Here is a 23,347-nt window from a genome sequence, read left to right on the forward strand (position 1 = left end):
ACCATTTTTCTTTTAATAAAATATAAACAGCTATTCCATCACAACCTGGCATACCTGAAGAAGTTGGGGCTGGCAAAGAACATATCATTATCCAGTGGACAAAGCCTGAATCTGATGGTGGCAATGAAATCAGCACCTACCTAGTAGATAAACGTGAGAAGAAGAGTCTGCGCTGGACACGGGTCAACAAAGACTATGTGATATATGATACAAGACTGAAAGTAACCAACCTGATGGAAGGTTGTGACTACCAGTTCCGGGTGACCGCAGTGAATGCTGCTGGTAACAGTGAACCCAGTGAAGCTTCCAACTTCATCTCCTGCCGAGAACCATCATGTGAGTTCCAAGAATCACACACCAATTTGATATCCATCCAAACCATATGACAGATAATTTTTCAACATGTCCTTCCTAAGAAGTTGCAGAATTTATTAATGGCCTAGAAAAGCATCTGCTTATTAGTGTAATCTTAAATATACCCTAAACCAGAGAGCATTTCAACTAGTATTAATACATCAGTTGTTAGCATAGCAATTAGCATTACTTAAAATCACTGCAGTATTCTCCTATTCATTTTTAAATTCATTTTTTAGTTTATTAATTTTTTATTTTAAATTTTTATATACATTCAATCACATTATTTAGCTTACAAAGTGAACATTTCAGTATGTGAGCATTTCTCCCCAGTCCCCTTGATCAAAATATCTTCAATCGATAACACCACACCTCCCCATCCTGTCAATGCTCTGCCTCCATATCCTTCCTCCAAATGTCCATCCGTAGGTCCCGCTTCTCCACACACACCACATCTGGCACTAACCCCCATCTCTTGTGTTTATACAACTTTAGGTCAATCAGTTTCAGTCATAGAGTGCAGACACTCAGTATTTATTAAGTGGGGACATACAATGTCTCTCCTTCATAGACTGGCTTGCTTCACTCAGCAGTAAATCTTCCATATTCTTCCACTTTCTGTCAAAAGCCAGGGTTTTGTTGTTTTTTATGGCTAAATAGTATTCTATAGAGTATATGTGCCACAGTTTTTCAATCCATTCATCCATACGCGGGCATTTGGGTTGGTTCCATGTCTTAGTGATCATGAATAGTGCCGCAATAAACATTGATGATACAAATATGAAAGGGATAGATTTTTTTAAATCTTCCCAATAATAGAGAAAAATGCATAATAACTTCTGAAAAGAAAAAAGCAAAAATCTCCACTACATTGTAGAAAGACGTGAGACTAGCAGGCTCAACTGGGTGATTGTGGAAGGCGAATGCCCCACCCTGTCCTATGTCGTTACCAGACTCATCAAGAACAACGAATACACATTCAGAGTGAGGGCAGTAAACAAATATGGCCCAGGTGTGCCTGTTGAATCGGAGCCAATTGTCGCCAGAAACTCTTTCAGTGAGTATCAACACTTAAATAATTTGGTGATTGAAATGAAATAGGGTGGGGGATGGGAGAGAAGGGCAATCACGTCAGCAGTGATTTGGGACAATTCTGACCATTTTTCTTTTAATAAAATATAAACAGCTATTCCATCACAACCTGGCATACCTGAAGAAGTTGGGGCTGGCAAAGAACATATCATTATCCAGTGGACAAAGCCTGAATCTGATGGTGGCAATGAAATCAGCACCTACCTAGTAGATAAACGTGAGAAGAAGAGTCTGCGCTGGACACGGGTCAACAAAGACTATGTGATATATGATACAAGACTGAAAGTAACCAACCTGATGGAAGGTTGTGACTACCAGTTCCGGGTGACCGCAGTGAATGCTGCTGGTAACAGTGAACCCAGTGAAGCTTCCAACTTCATCTCCTGCCGAGAACCATCATGTGAGTTCCAAGAATCACACACCAATTTGATATCCATCCAAACCATATGACAGATAATTTTTCAACATGTCCTTCCTAAGAAGTTGCAGAATTTATTAATGGCCTAGAAAAGCATCTGCTTATTAGTGTAATCTTAAATATACCCTAAACCAGAGAGCATTTCAACTAGTATTAATACATCAGTTGTTAGCATAGCAATTAGCATTACTTAAAATCACTGCAGTATTCTCCTATTCATTTTTAAATTCATTTTTTAGTTTATTAATTTTTTATTTTAAATTTTTATATACATTCAATCACATTATTTAGCTTACAAAGTGAACATTTCAGTATGTGAGCATTTCTCCCCAGTCCCCTTGATCAAAATATCTTCAATCGATAACACCACACCTCCCCATCCTGTCAATGCTCTGCCTCCATATCCTTCCTCCAAATGTCCATCCGTAGGTCCCGCTTCTCCACACACACCACATCTGGCACTAACCCCCATCTCTTGTGTTTATACAACTTTAGGTCAATCAGTTTCAGTCATAGAGTGCAGACACTCAGTATTTATTAAGTGGGGACATACAATGTCTCTCCTTCATAGACTGGCTTTCTTCACTCCGCACGAAATCTTCCATATTCTTCCACTTTCTGTCAAAAGCCAGGGTTTTGTTGTTTTTTATGGCTGAATAGTATTCTATAGAGTATATGTGCCACAGTTTTTCAATCCATTCATCCATACGCGGGCATTTGGGTTGGTTCCATGTCTTAGTGATCATGAATAGTGCCGCAATAAACATTGATGATACAAATATGAAAGGGATAGATTTTTTTAAATCTTCCCAATAATAGAGAAAAATGCATAATAACTTCTGAAAAGAAAAAAGCAAAAATCTCTTTTAAGAAGAGGTTTAGCAGGTGCATAGAGTTTACAGTATTTTCGTAAGTTACTAATAAACTAATTGTTATAAGAGCTCCAAACATAAGTTTGAGCACAACTAAAGGGAATAAGTCACTGGGATTGAGTAGGATAAGTTGAAGAAAACTAAATCCTGTATTTGTTAGAGGTGGAAAGTGATATTAACCAGTAAAAGATGAGCAACTAGAAAAAAGTCCCTAAGAATGGGTACTTCTAGTAATGAGCTTAGCTAACAAAGGACACAGCACAGCTAGTCAGTATAGTAGGAAGGAAATATCTACTTCTCTGAAGCAGTTTAATGCCAAAATTAGTAATAATAATTTAGCAGATAGTGCTGTTCTGCAGTACCAGAAGAGCCTAATAATAAAGACTATCTTAGTGTACATGGAAGAACAATTGCATGTTTGCAAGTCTTGAAAACCCCAAATCCAAATCTCACTCAAAGTTTCCTTATTTGTGTTATATCTGTATCCTTTTTTTTAAATTTCACAGACACCCCTGGACCACCTTCTGCTCCGAGAGTTGTGGATACCACCAAGCACAGCATTAGTTTGGCATGGACCAAGCCTATGTATGACGGTGGCACTGACATCATAGGATATGTTCTTGAAATGCAAGAGAAGGACACTGATCAGTGGTACCGTGTGCATACCAATGCCACAATAAGAAATACTGAATTCACTGTTACAGACCTTAAAATGGGCCAGAAATATTCCTTCAGAGTTGCTGCTGTGAATGTGAAGGGTATGAGTGAATACAGTGAATCAACTGCAGAAATTGAGCCTGTGGAAAGACTAGGTATTTCTAATAAAACTTTTCTGGTGAGTTCTTTTCTCCTCATGCCCATTCATGAATTAATTAAAATTTGACTTCTATTTTCCAGAAATACCAGATCTTGAACTTGCAGATGATTTAAAGAAGACTGTGACTCTCAGGGCTGGGGCCTCATTGCGCCTGATGGTGTCTGTGTCTGGACGACCACCTCCTGTCATCACATGGAGCAAGAAGGGCATTGATCTCGCAAGCCGGGCAATTATTGACACCACTGAGAGCTACTCATTACTCATTGTGGACAAAGTTAATCGTTATGATGCCGGAAAATACACGATTGAAGCTGAAAATCAATCTGGCAAGAAATCAGCAACTGTCCTTGTTAAAGTATATGGTAAGCATTTTGCTTAAACTTAACTATCCTGTAAGTAGTTTCTCTTAAAAGATTCACCTTGTCCTATGACTGATCATGTCTCCTGAGCAGAACTATGGTGATTATATTTTCCTGAAAAAAAAATTATCAACCAGTGGGACAAATAGGAAGTATGGATCTTTCATTCTTTTTTTCAGATACTCCTGGTCCCTGTCCTTCAGTGAAAGTTAAGGAAGTATCAAGAGACTCTGTGACAATTACTTGGGAAATTCCCACAATTGATGGGGGAGCTCCAGTCAATAATTACATTGTGGAGAAGCGTGAAGCTGCCATGAGAGCTTTCAAAACAGTAACTACCAAATGCAGCAAGACACTATACCGAATCTCTGGTCTTGTAGAAGGAACCATGTACTATTTCAGAGTGCTGCCTGAGAACATTTATGGCATTGGAGAACCTTGTGAAACATCGGATGCAGTTCTAGTCTCAGAAGTGCCTCTGGTGCCTACAAAGCTAGAGGTGGTCGATGTCACCAAATCCACTGTGTCCCTTGCCTGGGAAAAACCACTCTATGATGGTGGTAGCCGACTCACAGGATATGTTCTTGAGGCCTGTAAAGCTGGCACAGAGAGATGGATGAAGGTCGTCACCTTAAAACCCACAGTCCTAGAACACACTGTTATTTCCTTAAATGAAGGTGAACAATACTTATTTAGAGTGAGGGCACAAAATGAAAAAGGTGTGTCAGAACCAAGAGAGATCGTCACAGCTGTGACTGTACAAGACCTCAGAGGTACGTACCAAGTAACAAGTACAGTAATCATAAAGTAAAATGAAAAAGTTCAGAAATCATGTCACTGTGTAATTGTAAATAATGCTTAAGAATAAATACCCAATTTCTTTTTCATAGTGTTGCCAACTATTGATCTTTCCACAATGCCTCAAAAGACCATCCATGTCCCAGCTGGCAGACCGATAGAGCTGGTGATACCTATCGCTGGTCGTCCTCCTCCTGCTGCTTCCTGGTTCTTTGCTGGTTCTAAACTAAGGGAATCAGAACGTGTCACAGTTGAAACTCATAGTAAAGTAGCTAAATTAACTATCCGTGAAACCACAATAAGAGATACTGGAGAATATACACTTGAATTGAAGAATGTTACTGGAACTACTTCAGAGACCATTAAAGTTATTATTCTTGGTAAGAATGTGTGGCGATAATAATAATAATAATAAAAACAAAAACAAAATCAAGTAAATTGATATTCAGTTATTCAGTTTTGATTTAAAGTGAAAATTAATTTCTTGGATTTCTTCTTATCTCATAGACAAGCCTGGTCCACCAACTGGACCTATCAAGATTGATGAAATTGATGCAACGTCAGTTACCATTTCCTGGGAACCACCTGAATTGGATGGTGGTGCTCCACTAAGTGGTTATGTGGTAGAACAACGTGATGCTCATCGTCCAGGATGGCTTCCAGTTTCTGAATCAGTGACTAGATCAACATTTAAGTTTACCAGACTTACCGAAGGAAATGAGTATGTATTCCGTGTCGCTGCCACCAACCGCTTCGGGATCGGCTCTTACCTGCAGTCAGAAGTCATAGAATGCCGCAGCAGCATCAGTAAGTCCTTGGATCCCACCACCATCCTCCCCACCTCTGATTCTGAATATAAACAAAAAGGAATTTGTTCTTATTGTGCCCCAGTAGAAATTAAAGAGGTCACAAAATTAGCCCTGAGGGTCTTTCTAAGGTTTCTAAACCTCCCCTATTTTTGAGGATTTTAACACGGTTAATTTTTTTTTAATGTCATCGCTCTTTTAAAAGAAAAAGAGAAGGATGTTAAGAAAGTAGGAATGGAAAGAAGGAAGAATAAAAGGAAAGAAGGAAAGGAGGTCTGACTATGTTATGCTGAAAAATATAGAAAGTATTTAAAAGAATTGGAGAAAAATATAAAAAGTATTTAAAGAACTGCAGAAATAAAAGTATAAAAGTTAAAGCATTAGAAAAATAGTAGTGTCTTATGTACCATTTTAAATACCAACTGAAAGCTAAGGCACATTTACAAAAATATAAGAGGTTTTAATTTATTCATGTTGCCATATTATGTTTACCTCTGTCTTGTTGCAGGTATTCCTGGACCCCCAGAAACATTACAGATATTTGATGTCTCCCGAGATGGCATGACACTTACTTGGTATCCACCAGAAGACGATGGTGGCTCTCAAGTGACTGGATATATTGTAGAACGCAAAGAAGTGAGAGCAGATCGGTGGGTCCGTATAAATAAAGTACCAGTGACGATGACACGGTACCGTTCTACTGGCCTTATTGAAGGATTAGAATACGAACACCGTGTCACAGCCATTAATGCAAGAGGGAGTGGAAAACCAAGTCGTCCTTCCAAACCCATTGTTGCCATGGATCCAATTGGTAAATGTGTTTTGTATAAATTGATTTAATTAAGATACAACTTAACTGTCATAAAATTCATCCTTCTGAAGTATATACTAGGGGTATTCCAAAAGTTCATAAAAAATGAATACTAAGACAACACTAAGCATGGATTTAAAATATCTTTTGCACCAAAATACTTTAATTCCATTTTCCACAAACTTTCTGAAGTATCTCATACAGTCACGTGCTGCATAACAATGTTACATCTCAATGATGGACCACGCATACAATGGCCTGAGTGTGTAGCTTGTGTAAGTACTCTATATGATGTTAACACAATGACCAAATTGCCAACAATGCACTTCTCAGAGTGTATCCCCATTATTAAGTGACATGTGACTGTAGTTTTATGACTTAAAAAAATACATTGTTTTACAATCACTGTCACAATCAAAACGTAGAATACTTTCATCATTCCGGAAAGTTGCCTTGTGTTCCTTTGTAATATCCATCCCCCTTCATTTCAGCCCCTAGTGACTACTGGCAGATAACCTTTTTTATTTTATTTTTTATTTATTTATTTATTTTTTTTTTGCTACAGGGCACGTGTGCTCACCAGAAAGACAGAAAGTGAGAAATCACCCCCCCAGGGGTTTGACCCCGATACCATGACACAATCCTTTCTCCTCCATCTTCCTCTCATGATCTTGGGCACACACGTACTACACACGCCTGGCATGAGTTTAAGCCACCAGGTCCAGGACTTGAACCACAATCGACTACATGGGAGTTCAGTGACATAGCCATTATGCTAACTGCTGGTCCCGGCAGATAACTTTCTATATTCTTCTCCTGAGGGTTTTTCCTCCTCTTTAAAATGGAATTTATAATATGTTGTCTGTCATAGTTAAAATTTTATAAGTTAACATTTCTGCTATAGGGCGTGTGCGCTCGCCAGACAGACAGAGAGAGACATAGAGACAGAAAGCGAGAAATCACCCCCCAGGGGGGATGGTCACGCCACAATCCCTTCTCCTCCAATCTCCTCTCGGAATCTTGGGCGCGCATGCACACGCGCCCAGCGTGAGTTTTAAGCCACCGGGTCCGGGACACGAACCGTGGTCGACTACGTGGGAGTCCAGCGACATAGTCATTATGCTAACTGCTGGTTCCCATAAGTTAACATTTCTGGAGCCAACAAGTGGCATGATAGGTAAGACTGCTAGATACTACATGGCTGACTACATGGTTTGAGTCCCAGACCCAGCGACTTGGGCACACCAGGCACATGTGCATGCATGCCCAGAGCCCCAAGAGAAGAATGGAGAAGAGATTGCAACTTGGCCAGACCCCCTAAGGGATGCTTTCTTTCTCTAGCTCTTTACCTCACTCTGTCTTTCTCCAGCAAGTACATGTGCCCTATAGCAGAAACAAACAATCAAACAAACAAAAAAACAAGTTAACCTTAAACACTGAAAGCACTGTAAACACTGCTGATAATGTTAAGATAGTAGTAGCGATCACAAATAAAGCACATTGAAGATAAAGGAAAAATCACAACTTTAAGTATGCTTTAAGTAATTTTAATTGATAAAATGAAATGTTCACAAAATGAAAAATAGTCAAATGTGAACAGTTCATGTTTCCACAACTCACTGAATTTGTTAGGTGGCCTGGCTGATTTTCAACTTTGAAGCAACTTTAACAAGTATATTTTTTCATACCAGCTCCACCAGGAAAGCCACAAAATCCAAGAGTTACTGATACAACAAGGACATCAGTCTCTCTGGCCTGGAGTGTTCCAGAAGATGAAGGAGGATCTAAAGTCACAGGCTACTTGATTGAAATGCAAAAAGTAGATCAGCATGAATGGACCAAATGTAACACCACCCCAACCAAGATTCGCGAGTACACTCTAACACACCTACCTCAGGGCGCTGAATACAGATTCCGTGTCCTTGCGTGTAATGCTGGTGGACCTGGGGAGCCTGCTGAGGTACCAGGAACAGTCAAGGTCACTGAAATGCTCGGTAAGATAGGGGATTGTTTACTTTCTGTTATAATTGCCTTAAGACTTACTTCCTACCCCCTTTTCCCAAAAATGCTACATTGTAATCCCACCTTTTATTCACAGAATATCCTGATTATGAACTTGATGAAAGATACCAGGAAGGTGTCTTTGTAAGACAAGGTGGAGTTATCAGACTTACTATACCAATCAAAGGAAAACCATTCCCAATATGTAAATGGACCAAGGATGGCCAAGATATCAGTAAGCGTGCCATGATTGCAACATCAGAAACACACACTGAGCTTGTGATCAAAGAAGCTGACAGGAATGATTCTGGCACTTACGACCTGGTTCTGGAAAACAAATGTGGGAAGAAGGCTGTTTATATCAAGGTCAAGGTGATAGGAAGTCCTAACACTCCAGAAGGGCCACTTGAATATGATGACATCCAAGCCCGCTCTGTAAGGGTCAGCTGGAGACCTCCTGCTGATGACGGTGGTGCTGACATCTTGGGCTACATCCTTGAAAGACGTGAAGTGCCTAAAGCTGCCTGGTATACCATTGATTCCAGAGTCCGAGGCACATCTCTGGTGGTAAAAGGCCTTAAAGAAAACGTAGAATATCATTTCCGTGTTTCGGCAGAAAACCAGTTTGGCATAAGCAAACCCCTGAAATCTGAGGAACCAGTCATACCCAAAACACCTCTGAGTAAGTGCTCTTTCAACCACAAAACTATAAACATTGTTTCAGTATTCCTCTGTTTTTAAATAAAAGTTACCATCTTAAAGGTTTGGGACCATACACTTAACCAATGTCCTGTCTACTTACATTTACAGATCCACCAGAACCTCCAAACAATCCTCCAGAAGTACTTGATGTGACCAAGAGTTCTGTTAGCTTGTCCTGGTCCCGGCCCAAAGATGATGGTGGTTCTCGAGTCACAGGCTACTACATTGAACGCAAGGAGACATCAACTGACAAGTGGGTCAGACACAACAAGACTCAGATAACCACCACAATGTACACTGTCACAGGGCTTGTTCCTGATGCTGAGTATCAATTCCGCATCATTGCACAGAATGATGTTGGCCTAAGTGAGACTAGCCCTGCTTCTGAGCCAGTTATTTGCAAAGATCCATTCGGTAAGGAATTTCCGAAGGCTTTAAAAATCACAAGAGAGATGATCTTTCTTTTCACCAGAATCAGAAGCTGATTCTCTTTTCCATTGTTTTAAAACATTTCAGATAAACCAAGCCAACCAGGAGAACTTGAGATTCTTTCCATATCCAAAGATAGTGTCACTCTACAGTGGGAGAAACCTGAATGTGATGGTGGCAAAGAAATCCTTGGATATTGGGTTGAATATAGACAGTCTGGAGACAGTGCCTGGAAGAAGAGCAATAAGGAACGCATCAAGGACAAGCAATTCACAATAGGGGGTCTGCTGGAAGCTACTGAATATGAATTCAGGGTTTTTGCTGAGAATGAAACTGGACTTAGCAGACCTCGAAGAACTGCTATGTCTGTAAAGACTAAGCTAACATGTAAGTAGCCTTTAGTTTCCTGGTTATGATTTCCAAACTAAGCATGTTAAGGCTAATTCTTTTTCTATTCTAAGAAATAACTCTAGAAAGCATTATCAGAGAGCAAGTGTTTGGAAAGAAATCATTTTCTTTGGCATATGTAAAAGAGGGAAATAAATGATTTCTGTAGGGAGCTGTTCCAAGCCCACAACCTCAGCAGATTTCAGGTGCAATAAGCTAAGCAGATTCTTCAAGCAATTCATACCTCTAATATAATTGCCTTTTTAATATAGATACCCCCTAATAAGATTTGGAAGGTCAACACATGTACCCCACTTAAGTAAACCTAAATAAGGGCAAGGATACTACAGATTTCTAGAGAGAACTCAGATTTTCTCAAAACCCTACATATTGTTAATGCCATCATAATCCAAAAGAGAAAAGTCACTCTACATAATAACGTAATGATGTGTTCACTGAGTCTCTGTTTTTCATATGATCCTAGGAAAATTACTTCCAAGAATATTTCAGAATCAGACTTATTTGTAAATCATGGTATATAATCAAGTGTTAGTCAATAAGGTCAATTCATTACTGGTATACAAGGACTGAAGAGTACAGATTCCATAGTCACAATGCATTTTTCATATCCTTCAGCTGGAGAGGCCCCAGGAATACGCAAAGAAATGAAAGACGTAACCACCAAATTAGGTGAAGCTGCACAGCTCTCATGCCAGATTGTCGGAAGGCCTCTGCCTGACATTAAATGGTACCGATTTGGTAAGGAACTCGTACAAAGCCGGAAATACAAAATGTCTTCAGATGGACGCACACACACTCTTACAGTAATGACAGAGGAACAAGAGGATGAAGGTGTTTATACCTGCATGGCTACCAATGAGGTTGGAGAAGTAGAAACCAGCAGTAAACTTCTCCTGCAAGCAGCACCTCAGTTCCACCCCGGTTACCCACTGAAAGAGAAATATTATGGTGCTGTGGGTTCGACACTTAGACTTCATGTCATGTACATTGGTCGTCCTGTGCCTTCCATGACTTGGTTCCATGGCCAGAAACTTTTGCAAAACTCAGAAAACATTACTATTGAAAACACTGAGCACTACACTCATCTCGTCATGAAGAATGTCCAACGTAAGACTCATGCTGGGCAATACAAAGTTCAACTCAGCAATGTTTTTGGAACAGTTGATGCCATGCTTAATGTGGAAATACAAGGTATTTTATTTTTGCTTCCAGTACTTTTTATTTTAAAAAAATAAGAGTCTCATAAACATGCTATCGAAACCACTATAATCATCTTTCCTCCAACAGATAAGCCAGACAAACCTACAGGACCAATTGTGATAGAAGCTCTATTGAAGAACTCTGTGGTGATCAGCTGGAAACCACCCGCAGATGATGGAGGTTCCTGGATCACCAATTATGTGGTGGAGAAATGTGAGGCCAAGGAAGGGGCTGAATGGCAATTGGTGTCTTCAGCCATTTCAGTGACAACCTGTAGAATTGTGAACCTCACAGAAAATGCTGGCTATTATTTCCGGGTTTCAGCCCAGAACACTTTTGGCATAAGTGACCCTCTAGAAGTCCCCTCAGTTGTGATCATTAAGAGTCCCTTTGGTGAGTACAGTCTGCCTTCCATGTCTTCATATGATAAAATTTCATCTTTACATAAAACTCTTTTGAAGAGAAATACATTTTTGAAAGAAACAGTAAAGATCCAAAGAAAGCATAAGAGCCTTTTCTCTCTCATTTTAATTGAATGTTTGCATATCTAAAAGAGAAATATATAGCTTATCCCCTTGCTCTTTATAAAAAGAACTTCATTAAAAAGTTCAAAAAAAGAACTTTTTGGTTTCTCTTAGCATAAAGTAACCAATTTTGTTATTCTGGAATAGGTATTTTTAATAGAATTTTAGATACAGAATATTTTTCTAAATTATTTTTTAATAAAGTTGCCTGTTTTACCTCATGATTCAAATCTTTTCTTTTGCCTTTTTCTTTTTTAAATAGAAAAGCCAAGTGCTCCTGGCAAACCAACTATTACTGCTATCACAAAAGATTCTTGTGTTGTGGCTTGGAAGCCACCTGCTAGTGATGGGGGTGCAAAGATTAGAAATTACTATCTTGAGAAGCGTGAGAAGAAGCAGAATAAGTGGATTGCTGTGACAACAGAAGAAATTCGAGAAACTGTCTTTTCAGTACAAAACCTTATTGAAGATCTTGAATATGAGTTCCGTGTGAAATGTGAAAACCTAGGTGGGGAAAGTGAATGGAGTGAAATATCAGATCCTGTCACTCCCAAATCTGATGTCCCAATTCAGGCACCACACTTTAAAGAGGAACTCAGAAATCTAAATGTCAGATACCAGAGTAATGCTACTTTGGTCTGCAAAGTGACTGGTCACCCGAAACCTATTGTGAAATGGTACAGACAAGGCAAAGAAATCATTGCAGATGGATTAAAGTATAGGATTCAAGAATTTAAGGGTGGCTACCACCAGCTCATCATTACAAGTGTCACGGATGATGATGCCACAGTTTACCAAGTCAGAGCTACCAACCAAGGGGGATCTGTGTCTGGCACTGCCTCCTTGGAAGTGGAAGGTAAAAACAAATCTGTAAACATCAGTCTGATGCTAGATGACCTGTCATTAATTTTGGAGAGAATATGTTACACTTAGCTAGATATTGTTCAGCGTCGCTAAATTATATTCTTTCTTCTTTTATTCCGACACAGTTCCAGCTAAGATACACCTGCCTAAAACTCTTGAAGGCATGGGAGCAGTTCACGCTCTCCGAGGTGAGGTCGTCAGCATCAAGATTCCTTTCAGTGGCAAACCAGATCCTGTAATCACCTGGCAGAAAGGACAAGATCTCATTGACAATAATGGCCACTACCAAGTTATTGTCACAAGATCCTTTACGTCACTTGTTTTCCCCAATGGAGTAGAGAGAAAAGATGCTGGTTTCTATGTGGTCTGTGCTAAAAACAGATTTGGAATTGATCAGAAGACAGTTGAACTGGATGTGGCTGATGTTCCTGATCCACCCAGAGGAGTCAAAGTTAGTGATGTCTCACGAGATTCTGTCAACTTAACATGGACTGAGCCAGCTTCTGATGGTGGCAGCAAAATCACCAACTATATTGTTGAAAAATGTGCAACTACGGCAGAAAGATGGCTCCGAGTAGGACAGGCCCGAGAAACACGTTATACTGTGATCAACTTATTTGGAAAAACAAGTTACCAGTTCCGAGTAATAGCTGAAAATAAGTTTGGCCTGAGCAAGCCTTCTGAGCCTTCAGAACCAACCATAACCAAAGAAGATAAGACCAGAGCTATGAACTACGATGAAGAGGTAGATGAAACCAGGGAAGTTTCTATGACTAAAGCATCTCACTCCAAAACCAAGGAACTTTATGAGAAATATATGATTGCAGAAGATCTTGGGCGTGGCGAGTTTGGAATTGTCCACCGTTGTGTTGAAACATCCTCAAAGAAGACATACATGGCCAAATTTGTTAAAGTCAAAGGGACTGATCAGGTCTTGGTAAAGAAGGAAATTTCCATCCTAAACATTGCTAGGCATAGAAACATCTTATACCTCCATGAATCATTTGAAAGCATGGAAGAATTAGTTATGATCTTTGAGTTCATATCAGGACTTGACATATTTGAGCGCATTAACACAAGTGCTTTTGAACTTAATGAAAGGGAAATTGTAAGTTATGTTCGGCAGGTCTGTGAAGCCCTTGAGTTCTTACACAGTCATAATATTGGACACTTTGATATTAGGCCAGAAAATATCATTTACCAAACAAGAAGGAGCTCTACCATTAAAATCATCGAATTTGGTCAAGCCCGTCAACTGAAGCCAGGGGACAACTTTAGGCTTCTCTTCACTGCCCCTGAGTACTACGCACCTGAAGTCCACCAGCATGATGTTGTCAGCACTGCCACAGACATGTGGTCACTAGGAACATTGGTATATGTGCTGTTGAGTGGCATCAATCCATTCCTGGCTGAAACTAACCAACAGATAATTGAGAATATCATGAATGCTGAGTATACTTTTGATGAAGAAGCATTCAAAGAAATTAGCCTGGAAGCCATGGATTTTGTTGACCGGCTGTTAGTGAAAGAGAGAAAATCACGTATGACAGCATCTGAGGCACTCCAACACCCATGGCTGAAACAAAAGATAGAAAGAGTCAGTACCAAAGTGATCAGAACATTAAAACACCGGCGTTACTACCACACTCTGATCAAGAAAGACCTCAACATGGTTGTGTCAGCAGCCCGAATTTCCTGTGGTGGTGCTATTCGATCTCAGAGAGGAGTGAGCGTTGCTAAAGTTAAAGTAGCATCCATTGAAATTGGCCCAGTTTCTGGGCAGATAATGCACGCAGTTGGTGAAGAAGGAGGCTATGTCAAATATGTATGCCATATTGAAAATTATGATCAGTCTACCCAAGTGACATGGTACTTTGGTGTCAGACAGCTGGAGAATAGTGAGAAATATGAAATCACCTATGAAGACGGAGTGGCCACCATGTATGTCAAAGATATTACCAAATTTGATGACGGTACCTACAGATGCAAAGTAGTCAATGACTATGGGGAAGACAGTTCTTATGCAGAGTTATTTGTTAAGGGTGTGAGAGAAGTTTATGACTACTACTACCGTAGAACCATGAAGAAAATTAAACGTAGAACAGATACAATGAGACTCCTGGAAAGGCCACCAGAATTTACCCTGCCGCTCTATAACAAGACGGCTTATGTGGGTGAAAATGTCCGGTTTGGAGTAACTATAACTGTCCACCCAGAGCCTCGCGTAACATGGTATAAATCAGGTCAGAAGATCAAACCAGGGGAGGATGACAAGAAGTACACATTTGAGTCCGACAAGGGTCTTTACCAATTAACGATCCACAGTGTGACTACAGAGGATGATGCTGAATATACCGTTGTGGCAAGGAACAAATATGGTGAAGATAGCTGTAAAGCAAAGCTGACTGTAACCTTACACCCACCTCCAACAGACACAACCCTAAGACCCATGTTCAAAAGGCTCCTGGCAAATGCGGAATGCCAAGAAGGCCAGAGTGTCTGCTTTGAAATCAGAGTCTCTGGCATCCCCCCGCCAACATTAAAATGGGAGAAAGATGGTCAGCCCCTCTCCCTTGGACCTAACATTGAAATTATCCATGAAGGCTTGGATTATTATGCTTTGCATATCAGGGACACTTTGCCTGAAGACACAGGTTATTACAGAGTCACAGCCACAAACACAGCTGGATCCACCAGCTGCCAGGCTCACCTACAAGTGGAACGCTTAAGATATGTCAAAAAGGAATTCCAGAGTAAAGAGGAGCGTGAACGACACGTGCAAAAACAAATTGACAAGACACTAAGAATGGCTGAAATTCTTTCTGGAACTGAAAGCGTGCCACTGACACAGGTAGCCCAAGAGGCTCTGAGAGAAGCAGCCATCCTTTACAAACCCGCTGTAAGCACCAAGACCGTAAAAGGGGAATACCGGCTTGAGACAGAAGAAAAGAAAGAGGAGAGAAAACTCCGCATGCCTTATGAAGTACCAGAGCCACGCAAGTACAAACAAGTTACCATAGAAGAAGACCAACGCATTAAGCAGTTTGTGCCTATGTCTGACATGAAATGGTACAAAAAGATTCGTGATCAATTTGAAATGCCTGGGAAACTTGACCGAGTTGTGCAGAAAAGACCCAAGCGCATCCGCCTTTCAAGATGGGAACAGTTCTACGTGATGCCTCTCCCACGCATTACCGATCAGTATAGGCCTAAATGGCGAATTCCCAAACTGTCCCAAGATGATCTTGAGATGGTGAGACCAGCCCGCCGGCGTACACCTTCTCCTGATTATGACTTTTACTACAGACCTAGAAGGCGTTCTCTGGGTGACATCTCAGATGAAGAACTGCTCCTCCCCATTGATGATTACTTAGCAATGAAAAGAACAGAAGAAGAGAGGCTGCGTCTCGAAGAAGAGCTCGAATTAGGTTTCTCAGCCTCACCGCCCAGCCGAAGCCCTCCACGTTTTGAGCTTTCTAGCCTACGTTACTCTTCACCACAAGCTCATGTCAAGGTCGAGGAAACAAAGAAAGACTTCAGATATTCAACCTATCACATCCCAACAAGGGCTGAAACTAGTACTAGTTATGCAGAACTGCGGGAACGGCACGCGAGGGCCTCATATAGACAGCCAAAACAACGGCAAAGAATCATGGCTGAGAAAGAAGACGAAGAGTTGCTTCGCCCAGTGACTACCACCCAGCGTCTCTCAGAATACAAAAGTGAGCTTGACCACATGTCAAAGGAAGAAAAGTCGAGAAAGAAATCAAAACAACAGAGACGAGTAACAGAAATAACTGAAATTGAGGAAGAATATGAAATCTCAAAACACGCTAAAAGAGAATCCTCCTCATCCGTGTCTAAACTACTGAGACGACGGCGCTCTCTGTCTCCCACATACATTGAATTAATGAGGCCGGTGTCTGAGTTGATCCGGTCACGACCACCACCAGCTGAGGAATATGAAGATGACATAGAAAGAAGGTCCCCTACTCCAGAGAGAACTCGTCCACGTTCCCCCAGCCCTGTGTCTAGTGAGAGATCACTCTCAAGATTTGAGAGGTCTGCAAGGTTTGATATCTTTTCCAGGTATGAATCCATGAAAGCTGCTTTAAAAACACAGAAGACATCAGAAAGGAAGTATGAGGTTTTGAGTCAGCAGCCCTTCACACTGGACCATGCCCCTCGAATCACACTGAGAATGCGCTCTCATCGGGTACCATGTGGCCAAAACACACGTTTTATCTTAAACGTTCAGTCTAAGCCAACTGCTGAGGTTAAATGGTACCACAATGGCGTGGAACTCCAAGAGAGCAGTAAGATTCATTACACCAACATGAGTGGGGTCCTGACTCTAGAAATTCTGGACTGTCAAACTGATGACAGTGGAACCTACCGTGCGGTGTGCACCAACTACAAAGGCGAAGCTTCCGACTATGCAACCTTGGATGTGACAGGAGGGGATTATACCACCTATGCTTCCCGGCGCAGAGATGAAGATGTCCCCAGATCTGTTTTCCCTGAGCTGACGAGAACAGAAGAATATGCGGTTTCATCATTTAAGAGAACTTCTGAGATGGAAGCTTCTTCTTCTGTCCGGGAAGTGAAATCCCAGATGACAGAGACAAGAGAAAGTCTCTCATCCTATGAACACTACGCAGCTGCAGAAATGAAAAGTGCTGCGTTAGAAGAAAGATCATTGGAAGAAAAATCCACAACCAGAAAGATCAAGACGACTCTGGCGGCACGAATTCTAACCAAACCACGGTCCATAACTGTCGCCGAAGGTGAGTCTGCACGGTTTTCTTGTGATACAGATGGGGAGCCTGTCCCAACTGTGACCTGGCTGCGTGGAGGACAAGTGATAAGTACTTCTGCCCGCCACCAACTGACCACAACAAAGTACAAATCGACCTTCACGATCTCATCAGTCCAGGCTTCAGATGAGGGCAGCTACAGTGTGGTAGTAGAAAACAGCGAAGGGAAGCAAGAAGCACAGTTTACTCTGACTGTTCAAAAGGCCAAGGTTACGGAAAAGGCTGTGACATCACCTCCACGAGTCAAGTCACCAGAGCCACGGGTAAAATCCCCAGAAGCAGTTAAGTCTCCAAAACGAGTAAAATCTCCAGAACCAGTGACTTCTCACCCAAAAGCTGTATCACCCACCGAGACAAAACCCACACCAACAGAGAAAGTTCAGCAGTTACCAGTCTCTGCTCCACCAAAGATAACTCGGTTCTTAAAGGCAGAAGCTGCTAAAGACATTGCAAAGCTGACCTGTGCAGTTGAAAGCAGTGCATTATGTGCAAAAGAGGTTGCCTGGTATAAAGATGGCAAGAAACTGAAGGAAAATGGGCATTTTCAGTTTCATTACTCAGCAGATGGTACCTATGAGCTAAAAATTAATAACCTTTCTGAATCTGACTGTGGAGAATATGTTTGTGAGATATCTGGTGAAGGTGGAACTTCCAAAACTAACTTCCAGTTTATGGGACAAGCCTTTAAAAGTGTTCATGAGCAGGTGTCAAGCATATCAGAAACTAAGAAATCAGCTCAGAAAACTGCTGAGTTGACAGAAACCAAGAAATCGGAACCAAAACCTTCTGAACCAATAGCCTCAAAACCAGTAATTGTTACTGGACTTCAGGACACATCTGTGTCTTCAGACAGTGTTGCTAAGTTGACAGTTAAAGCTACTGGAGAACCCAAGCCAACTGTTACCTGGACAAAGGATGGAAAGGTAAACAGTTCTTAAATGTCCCTAATCTTCTGAAAACTAACTTCTCCCTTCATCCTCATTTCCCAAAGACAGTTTAAAATTAAGTCACTTTTAAAAACTCAATCACTTGCATTTTACAGGTTATTATACAAGGAGGTAAATATAAACTCTCTGAAGACAAAGGAGGATTCCTCCTAGAAATTCATAAGACTGATACTTCTGACAGTGGACTTTATACTTGCACAGTAACAAATTCAGCTGGATCTGTGTCCTCTAGCTGCAAATTGACAATAAAAGGTAGGTTGGCTTTTGTTCTCATCAACACTTTTCAGTAAACAATATTTTAGAAACATTTAAAAAATTCTCCCTCATATACACATGCATGAAAGTATTAAAACCACTTTCCAAATCCAAGAACACCACTTGTACATAAATGCCGAAACACACATATTTGAAGTTAATATAGGCTTTTGTTTGTTTATTTGTTTAAGGTTTTAACATTAGGCGCATGTGCTCACCAGAGAGAAACAGGGGAAAGTGAAAAATCACCCTCCAGGGGAGATGGCCACACTACAATCCCTGCAATCTTCCTTTCTTCTTTTGGGATTTTGGGCACACATGCACATGTGCCTCATGTGATTTTCAAACTGCCAGGTTCAGGATTTGAACTGTGGTCAGCCATGTGGGAGTCCAGTGTCTTAACCACATCACCCGCTGGTGCCAATATAGGCTTATTTTTTCATTACCAGAGGGAGTGTGTGCTCTAGAGAGAGGGAGAAAGAACCCGGGGTGGGTGGGGTCACATTATAATTCTGTCTCCTCCATTTCGCCTTCCTGTCAGAATTTCAGGCACATACTCACATGTGTCCAGTGTATTTCAAGAAGGGGCTGGGATACAAAGCAAAGTTGGCATGTGGGATCCAGCTCTGTTAACCACTAGGCTATAGGCTGGCATAGTAAATGCTGTTGTATAAGCATATAAAGTCTAATTATATATGGATCTATTCCACAGAGCCAGATCCTTCTCTCAGGAATAATTAAAAATAAAGTCATGTGATTATTTAAATTGGTATCTCTTCCCCAAATGTCCACTCTTGCTAATTTTCTAAAACAGTGCAAACTTAATAAAAGAGCTATGTCCATTTTCCCAAGTAAAATTAATTTGCTTTCACCTCAATCTTGTAAAAGGTAATTTGTTTGGTTACTCAATAATGGCTATGTTGCTGGACTCCCATGTACTTGACCGCGGTTCCAGTTCCAGAACTGGTGGCTTAAACTCACGCTGGGCGCGTGCGCATGTACACCCAAGATCCCGAGAGGAGAATGGAGGAGAATGGATTGTGGCGTGGCCATCCCCCCTGGGGGGTGATTTCTCACTGTCTCACTGTCTCTCTCTATCTTTCTGGCGAGTGCACACACACACCCTATAGAAAAAAAAATCTCAAAAAAAAAAAAAAAAAGGAAAATCTAAATTCACACATCTCCAAAGTCTTTTGACTATTCTTTTTAAGACTTCTTTTCCTTAAGTCATAAAAACCATCTTTCCTGTCATTTAGTTTAAGGAGTCATTGTACTGGTCTCAAAAGTCATGAATGACAATTTTGCAAAACTGGAACGAGAATTAGGTATTACCTCTACCGCATACAGAAGTCAGCATTTGTTCTTGTACACTAATCTGTACAGAATAAAGGGTACAGGTCTTTTTCAATGAAGTTTGCCTTACAGAAGTTTCTTTTTTAGCTGTAAAAGACTCAGAGGCACAGAAGATATCTACACAAAAAACTTCTGAAGTTACATCACAGAAGAAGGCAATCGTTCAAGAGGAAATTTCCCAAAAAGCCCTAACTTCTGAAGAAATCAAGATGTCAGAGGTGAAATCTCAAGAAAAGTTAGCCCTCAAAGAAGAAGCATCTAAGTTTGTGGTTTCTGAAGAAGTCAAGAAATCAGCAGCTACCTCTCTGGAAAAATCCATCGTCCATGAGGAAATCACTAAAACATCACAGACATCAGAAGAAATCAAAACTCATGCTGAGATTAAAGCATTTTCTACTCAGATGAGCATAACCGATGGTCAAAAAGTGACTTTAAAAGCCAACATTGCTGGTGCCACTGATGTGAAATGGGTACTGAATGGTATAGAGCTCGCTAACTCTGAGGAGTACAGATATGGTGTCTCAGGCAGTGATCAGACTCTAACCATCAAGCAAGCCAGTCACAGAGATGAAGGAATCCTCACCTGCATAGGCAAAACCAGTCAGGGAATCATCAAGTGCCAGTATGATCTGACCCTGAGCAAAGAACTCTCGGATGCTCCAGCCTTCATCTCACAGCCCAGGTCTCAAAATATTAACGAAGGACAAAACGTTCTCTTTACTTGTGAAATCAGTGGCGAGCCCTCTCCTGAAATAGAATGGTTTAAAAACAACCTGCCAGTAAGTTTAATTATCAATAGATTATTAGAAGAAATTTTAAATACCATGGCTACTGCTGAAGAACTTGAACACTTTTGCTTTCCTTTCTTTATTTTAGATTTCTGTTTCTTCAAATATCAGTGTAAGCCGCTCCAGAAACATGTATTCTCTTGAAATCCGAAATGCATCAGTAAGCGACAGTGGAAAGTACACAATAAAGGCCAAAAATTTCCGTGGCCAGTGTTCAGCTACAGCTTCCTTAACAGTCCTTCGTAAGTATATCTTTGCCATTTTCCTTACTTAAAGACCTTTATTCATTTATTTTTTTTTGCCTAAATCTTCTCAGCAGAAAACTCTCAAAAGCCTCATTAAATTCCATGTGTAAGAGAAACAGGCCCCGTATATAAATTGATCCTTATGGTCAGTTTCTTTGCAAATAAACAGAGACTTGGACAAATAATATTTCGAAGTAAAGCTATCAACTGCCCTACAAATTTATTTTCAGATGCACAGTATATTTACTATTTTCCATATGCCTAATCACTTTTCTCCTAGTGATTCTTAGCACCTGCATGTAATGTAATGATAAGGATTCATTTCTTGGAGACACTGAGCTAGCTCTTGACAAATGTATGTATTTGCTTATGCTTCAACAGCAAATTGTTTGGGTTGTTTCTATGTGTGCACTTAAGTTTCCATTTCTGTAAGTCAATGTCAAACGTCATCAATTAACCAGATGTCATTGATGTTCACTGTGTATCTGCTATGCTCCACAGCTCTAGTTGAAGAACCTTCCAGAGAGGTAGTATTGAAAGCAAGTGGTGACACGAGCTTGCAAGGAAGCTTCTCGTCTCAGTCAGTCCAAATGTCTGCCTCTAAGCAGGAGGCCTCCTTCAGCAGTTTCAGCAGCAGCAGTGCTAGCAGCATGACTGAGATGAAATTTGCAAGCATGTCTGCCCAAAGCATGTCCTCCATGTCCTCCATGCAAGAGTCCTTTGTAGAAATGAGTTCCAGCAGTTTTATGGGAAAATCTAGTATGACACAACTGGAAAGCTCAACTAGTAGAATGCTTAAAGCAGGCGTAAGAGGTGAGCAATAAAATTACTAGTAGAGGTAGACAAACCAAGTGGCATGGTGTAGTCTTTAGTACATACAATTCAGTAGAAAGCAAGTCGTTACTTTTTCAATGATCCTAAAACTTTTGTCGTTGTCCCATAAAGGAACTCCACCTAAAATTGAAGCTCTTCCCTCTGACATCAGCATTGATGAAGGCAAAGTTCTAACAGTAGCCTGTGCTTTTACGGGTGAACCTACCCCAGAAATAACATGGTCCTGTGGTGGAAGAAAAATTCAAAATCAAGAACAACAAGGGAGATTCCACATTGAAAACACAGATGACCTGACAACCCTGATCATCATGGACGTAAAAAAACAAGATGGTGGACTTTATACCCTAAGCTTAGGGAATGAATTTGGATCTGACTCTGCCACTGTGAATATAAATATTCGATCCATTTAAGAGGGCCTGTGCTCTTATACTCTACATTCATTCTTAACTTTTCATAAACACCTCACATGGACTAATCTTTCTGATCTGTAAATATTTTTAAACAACAAAAGTAGTTTTGTATCAACCTAAATGAGTCAAAGTTCAAAAATACGCATTTCAATCTTTTCATAATTGTTGACCTAAAAATATTATACATTTGCTATTGACATGTACATACTGTATATAGCCGGATTGACGGTTATAAAGTTTTGTACCATTTATTTTATGACATTTTACATTGTAACTTTTGAAACTAACTGTTGGTAGGAGAAAGTTTCTTATGGAACGAATACCCTGCTCAACACTTAATCAATCTTTGTGCCTCAACATACTGTTGATGTCTAAGTATGCCTCAGTGGGTTGAGAAATTCCCCACTGATGATGTCCTGTCCACCTAAAAGATGATGATGCTGTGCATGTGTCACCTGACATAGGCACCAATACCAATGGAATCAGAAATGTAAGGCATTGGTGATGTTTGCATTTACCCTCCTGTAAGCAACACTTTAACGTCTTACATTTTTTCTGATGATGTCACACTCAAAATTATCATGACAAAAATTACCAGAGCAAAGTGTAACGGCCAACACTTTGTTCGCTCATTTTACACTGTCTCTGACATAAGGAGTGCCTGCATAGCTTGGAAAAGTAACATCGCCTGGCCATCCCCTCATTTAACCAAGCTATTCACGTATTCCTATGCCAGAGCAGTGCCAACTCTTGGAGGTCCCGGGGTGCAGCCAATGCCTTCGTGTGGTAGCTCTAAATTTAAATTATATCTAAGAAACTAGGGCAACTAAGAAATGAGCCACAGCAAAAAATAAAACACACCAACAAAATAAAGCTGTCGTTAAATTAAAAACACCCATATTACTAATTGCCCGAAATGTCAATTCGTTGTAGTTCTTTTCATGCAAGTATAAATTCAATTGTTAGTTATAATTGTTGGACTTCCTTGAGATAGCAATAACAAAATAAAGCAAGCTATCTGCACCTCAGTATGTGTGGTTGGTTGTTTTCTGTGAAATTCTGGAATGGGGACGTGTGTATCTTCACAGTATCACAGAAATGAACATAAATAAGGTAAAGCAAGTTCAAAATAGACATGTTAACAAGTTGTTTTAAGCAAATATTTATTATGTTAGGTATATTTAATAATTTTCTTTTAAAAGCCTAGATACAGTTCTTATAAATAAATTTTATCTTCAAAAGT

The 23,347-nt window shown here is 40.4% G+C and overlaps 1 protein-coding gene across 1 annotated transcript in view; it reads left to right on the forward strand.

Annotated features, from left to right (window-relative positions):
* The window catches only part of TTN (titin), a 306,431-nt gene extending 283,299 nt beyond the window's left edge, over positions 1-23,132 (forward strand). The window contains 20 exon segments of the mRNA XM_027773115.1: positions 31-336; positions 3,243-3,548; positions 3,634-3,915; positions 4,092-4,685; positions 4,803-5,090; positions 5,218-5,517; positions 6,025-6,327; positions 8,019-8,321; positions 8,426-9,010; positions 9,139-9,444; positions 9,547-9,846; positions 10,483-11,058; positions 11,155-11,460; positions 11,854-12,447; positions 12,581-18,195; positions 18,315-18,471; positions 19,915-20,606; positions 20,704-20,857; positions 21,362-21,673; positions 21,806-23,132. Of these exon segments, the coding sequence (XP_027628916.1) occupies positions 31-336; positions 3,243-3,548; positions 3,634-3,915; positions 4,092-4,685; positions 4,803-5,090; positions 5,218-5,517; positions 6,025-6,327; positions 8,019-8,321; positions 8,426-9,010; positions 9,139-9,444; positions 9,547-9,846; positions 10,483-11,058; positions 11,155-11,460; positions 11,854-12,447; positions 12,581-18,195; positions 18,315-18,471; positions 19,915-20,606; positions 20,704-20,857; positions 21,362-21,673; positions 21,806-22,104 (12,578 nt within the window). The 3' untranslated portion in view covers positions 22,105-23,132.
* The last annotated feature ends 215 nt before the right edge of the window (positions 23,133-23,347 follow it).

This window comes from Tupaia chinensis, unplaced genomic scaffold (assembly GCF_000334495.1).
Source record: "Tupaia chinensis unplaced genomic scaffold, TupChi_1.0 Scaffold000322_1, whole genome shotgun sequence".
Lineage (NCBI taxonomy): Eukaryota > Metazoa > Chordata > Mammalia > Scandentia > Tupaiidae > Tupaia > Tupaia belangeri.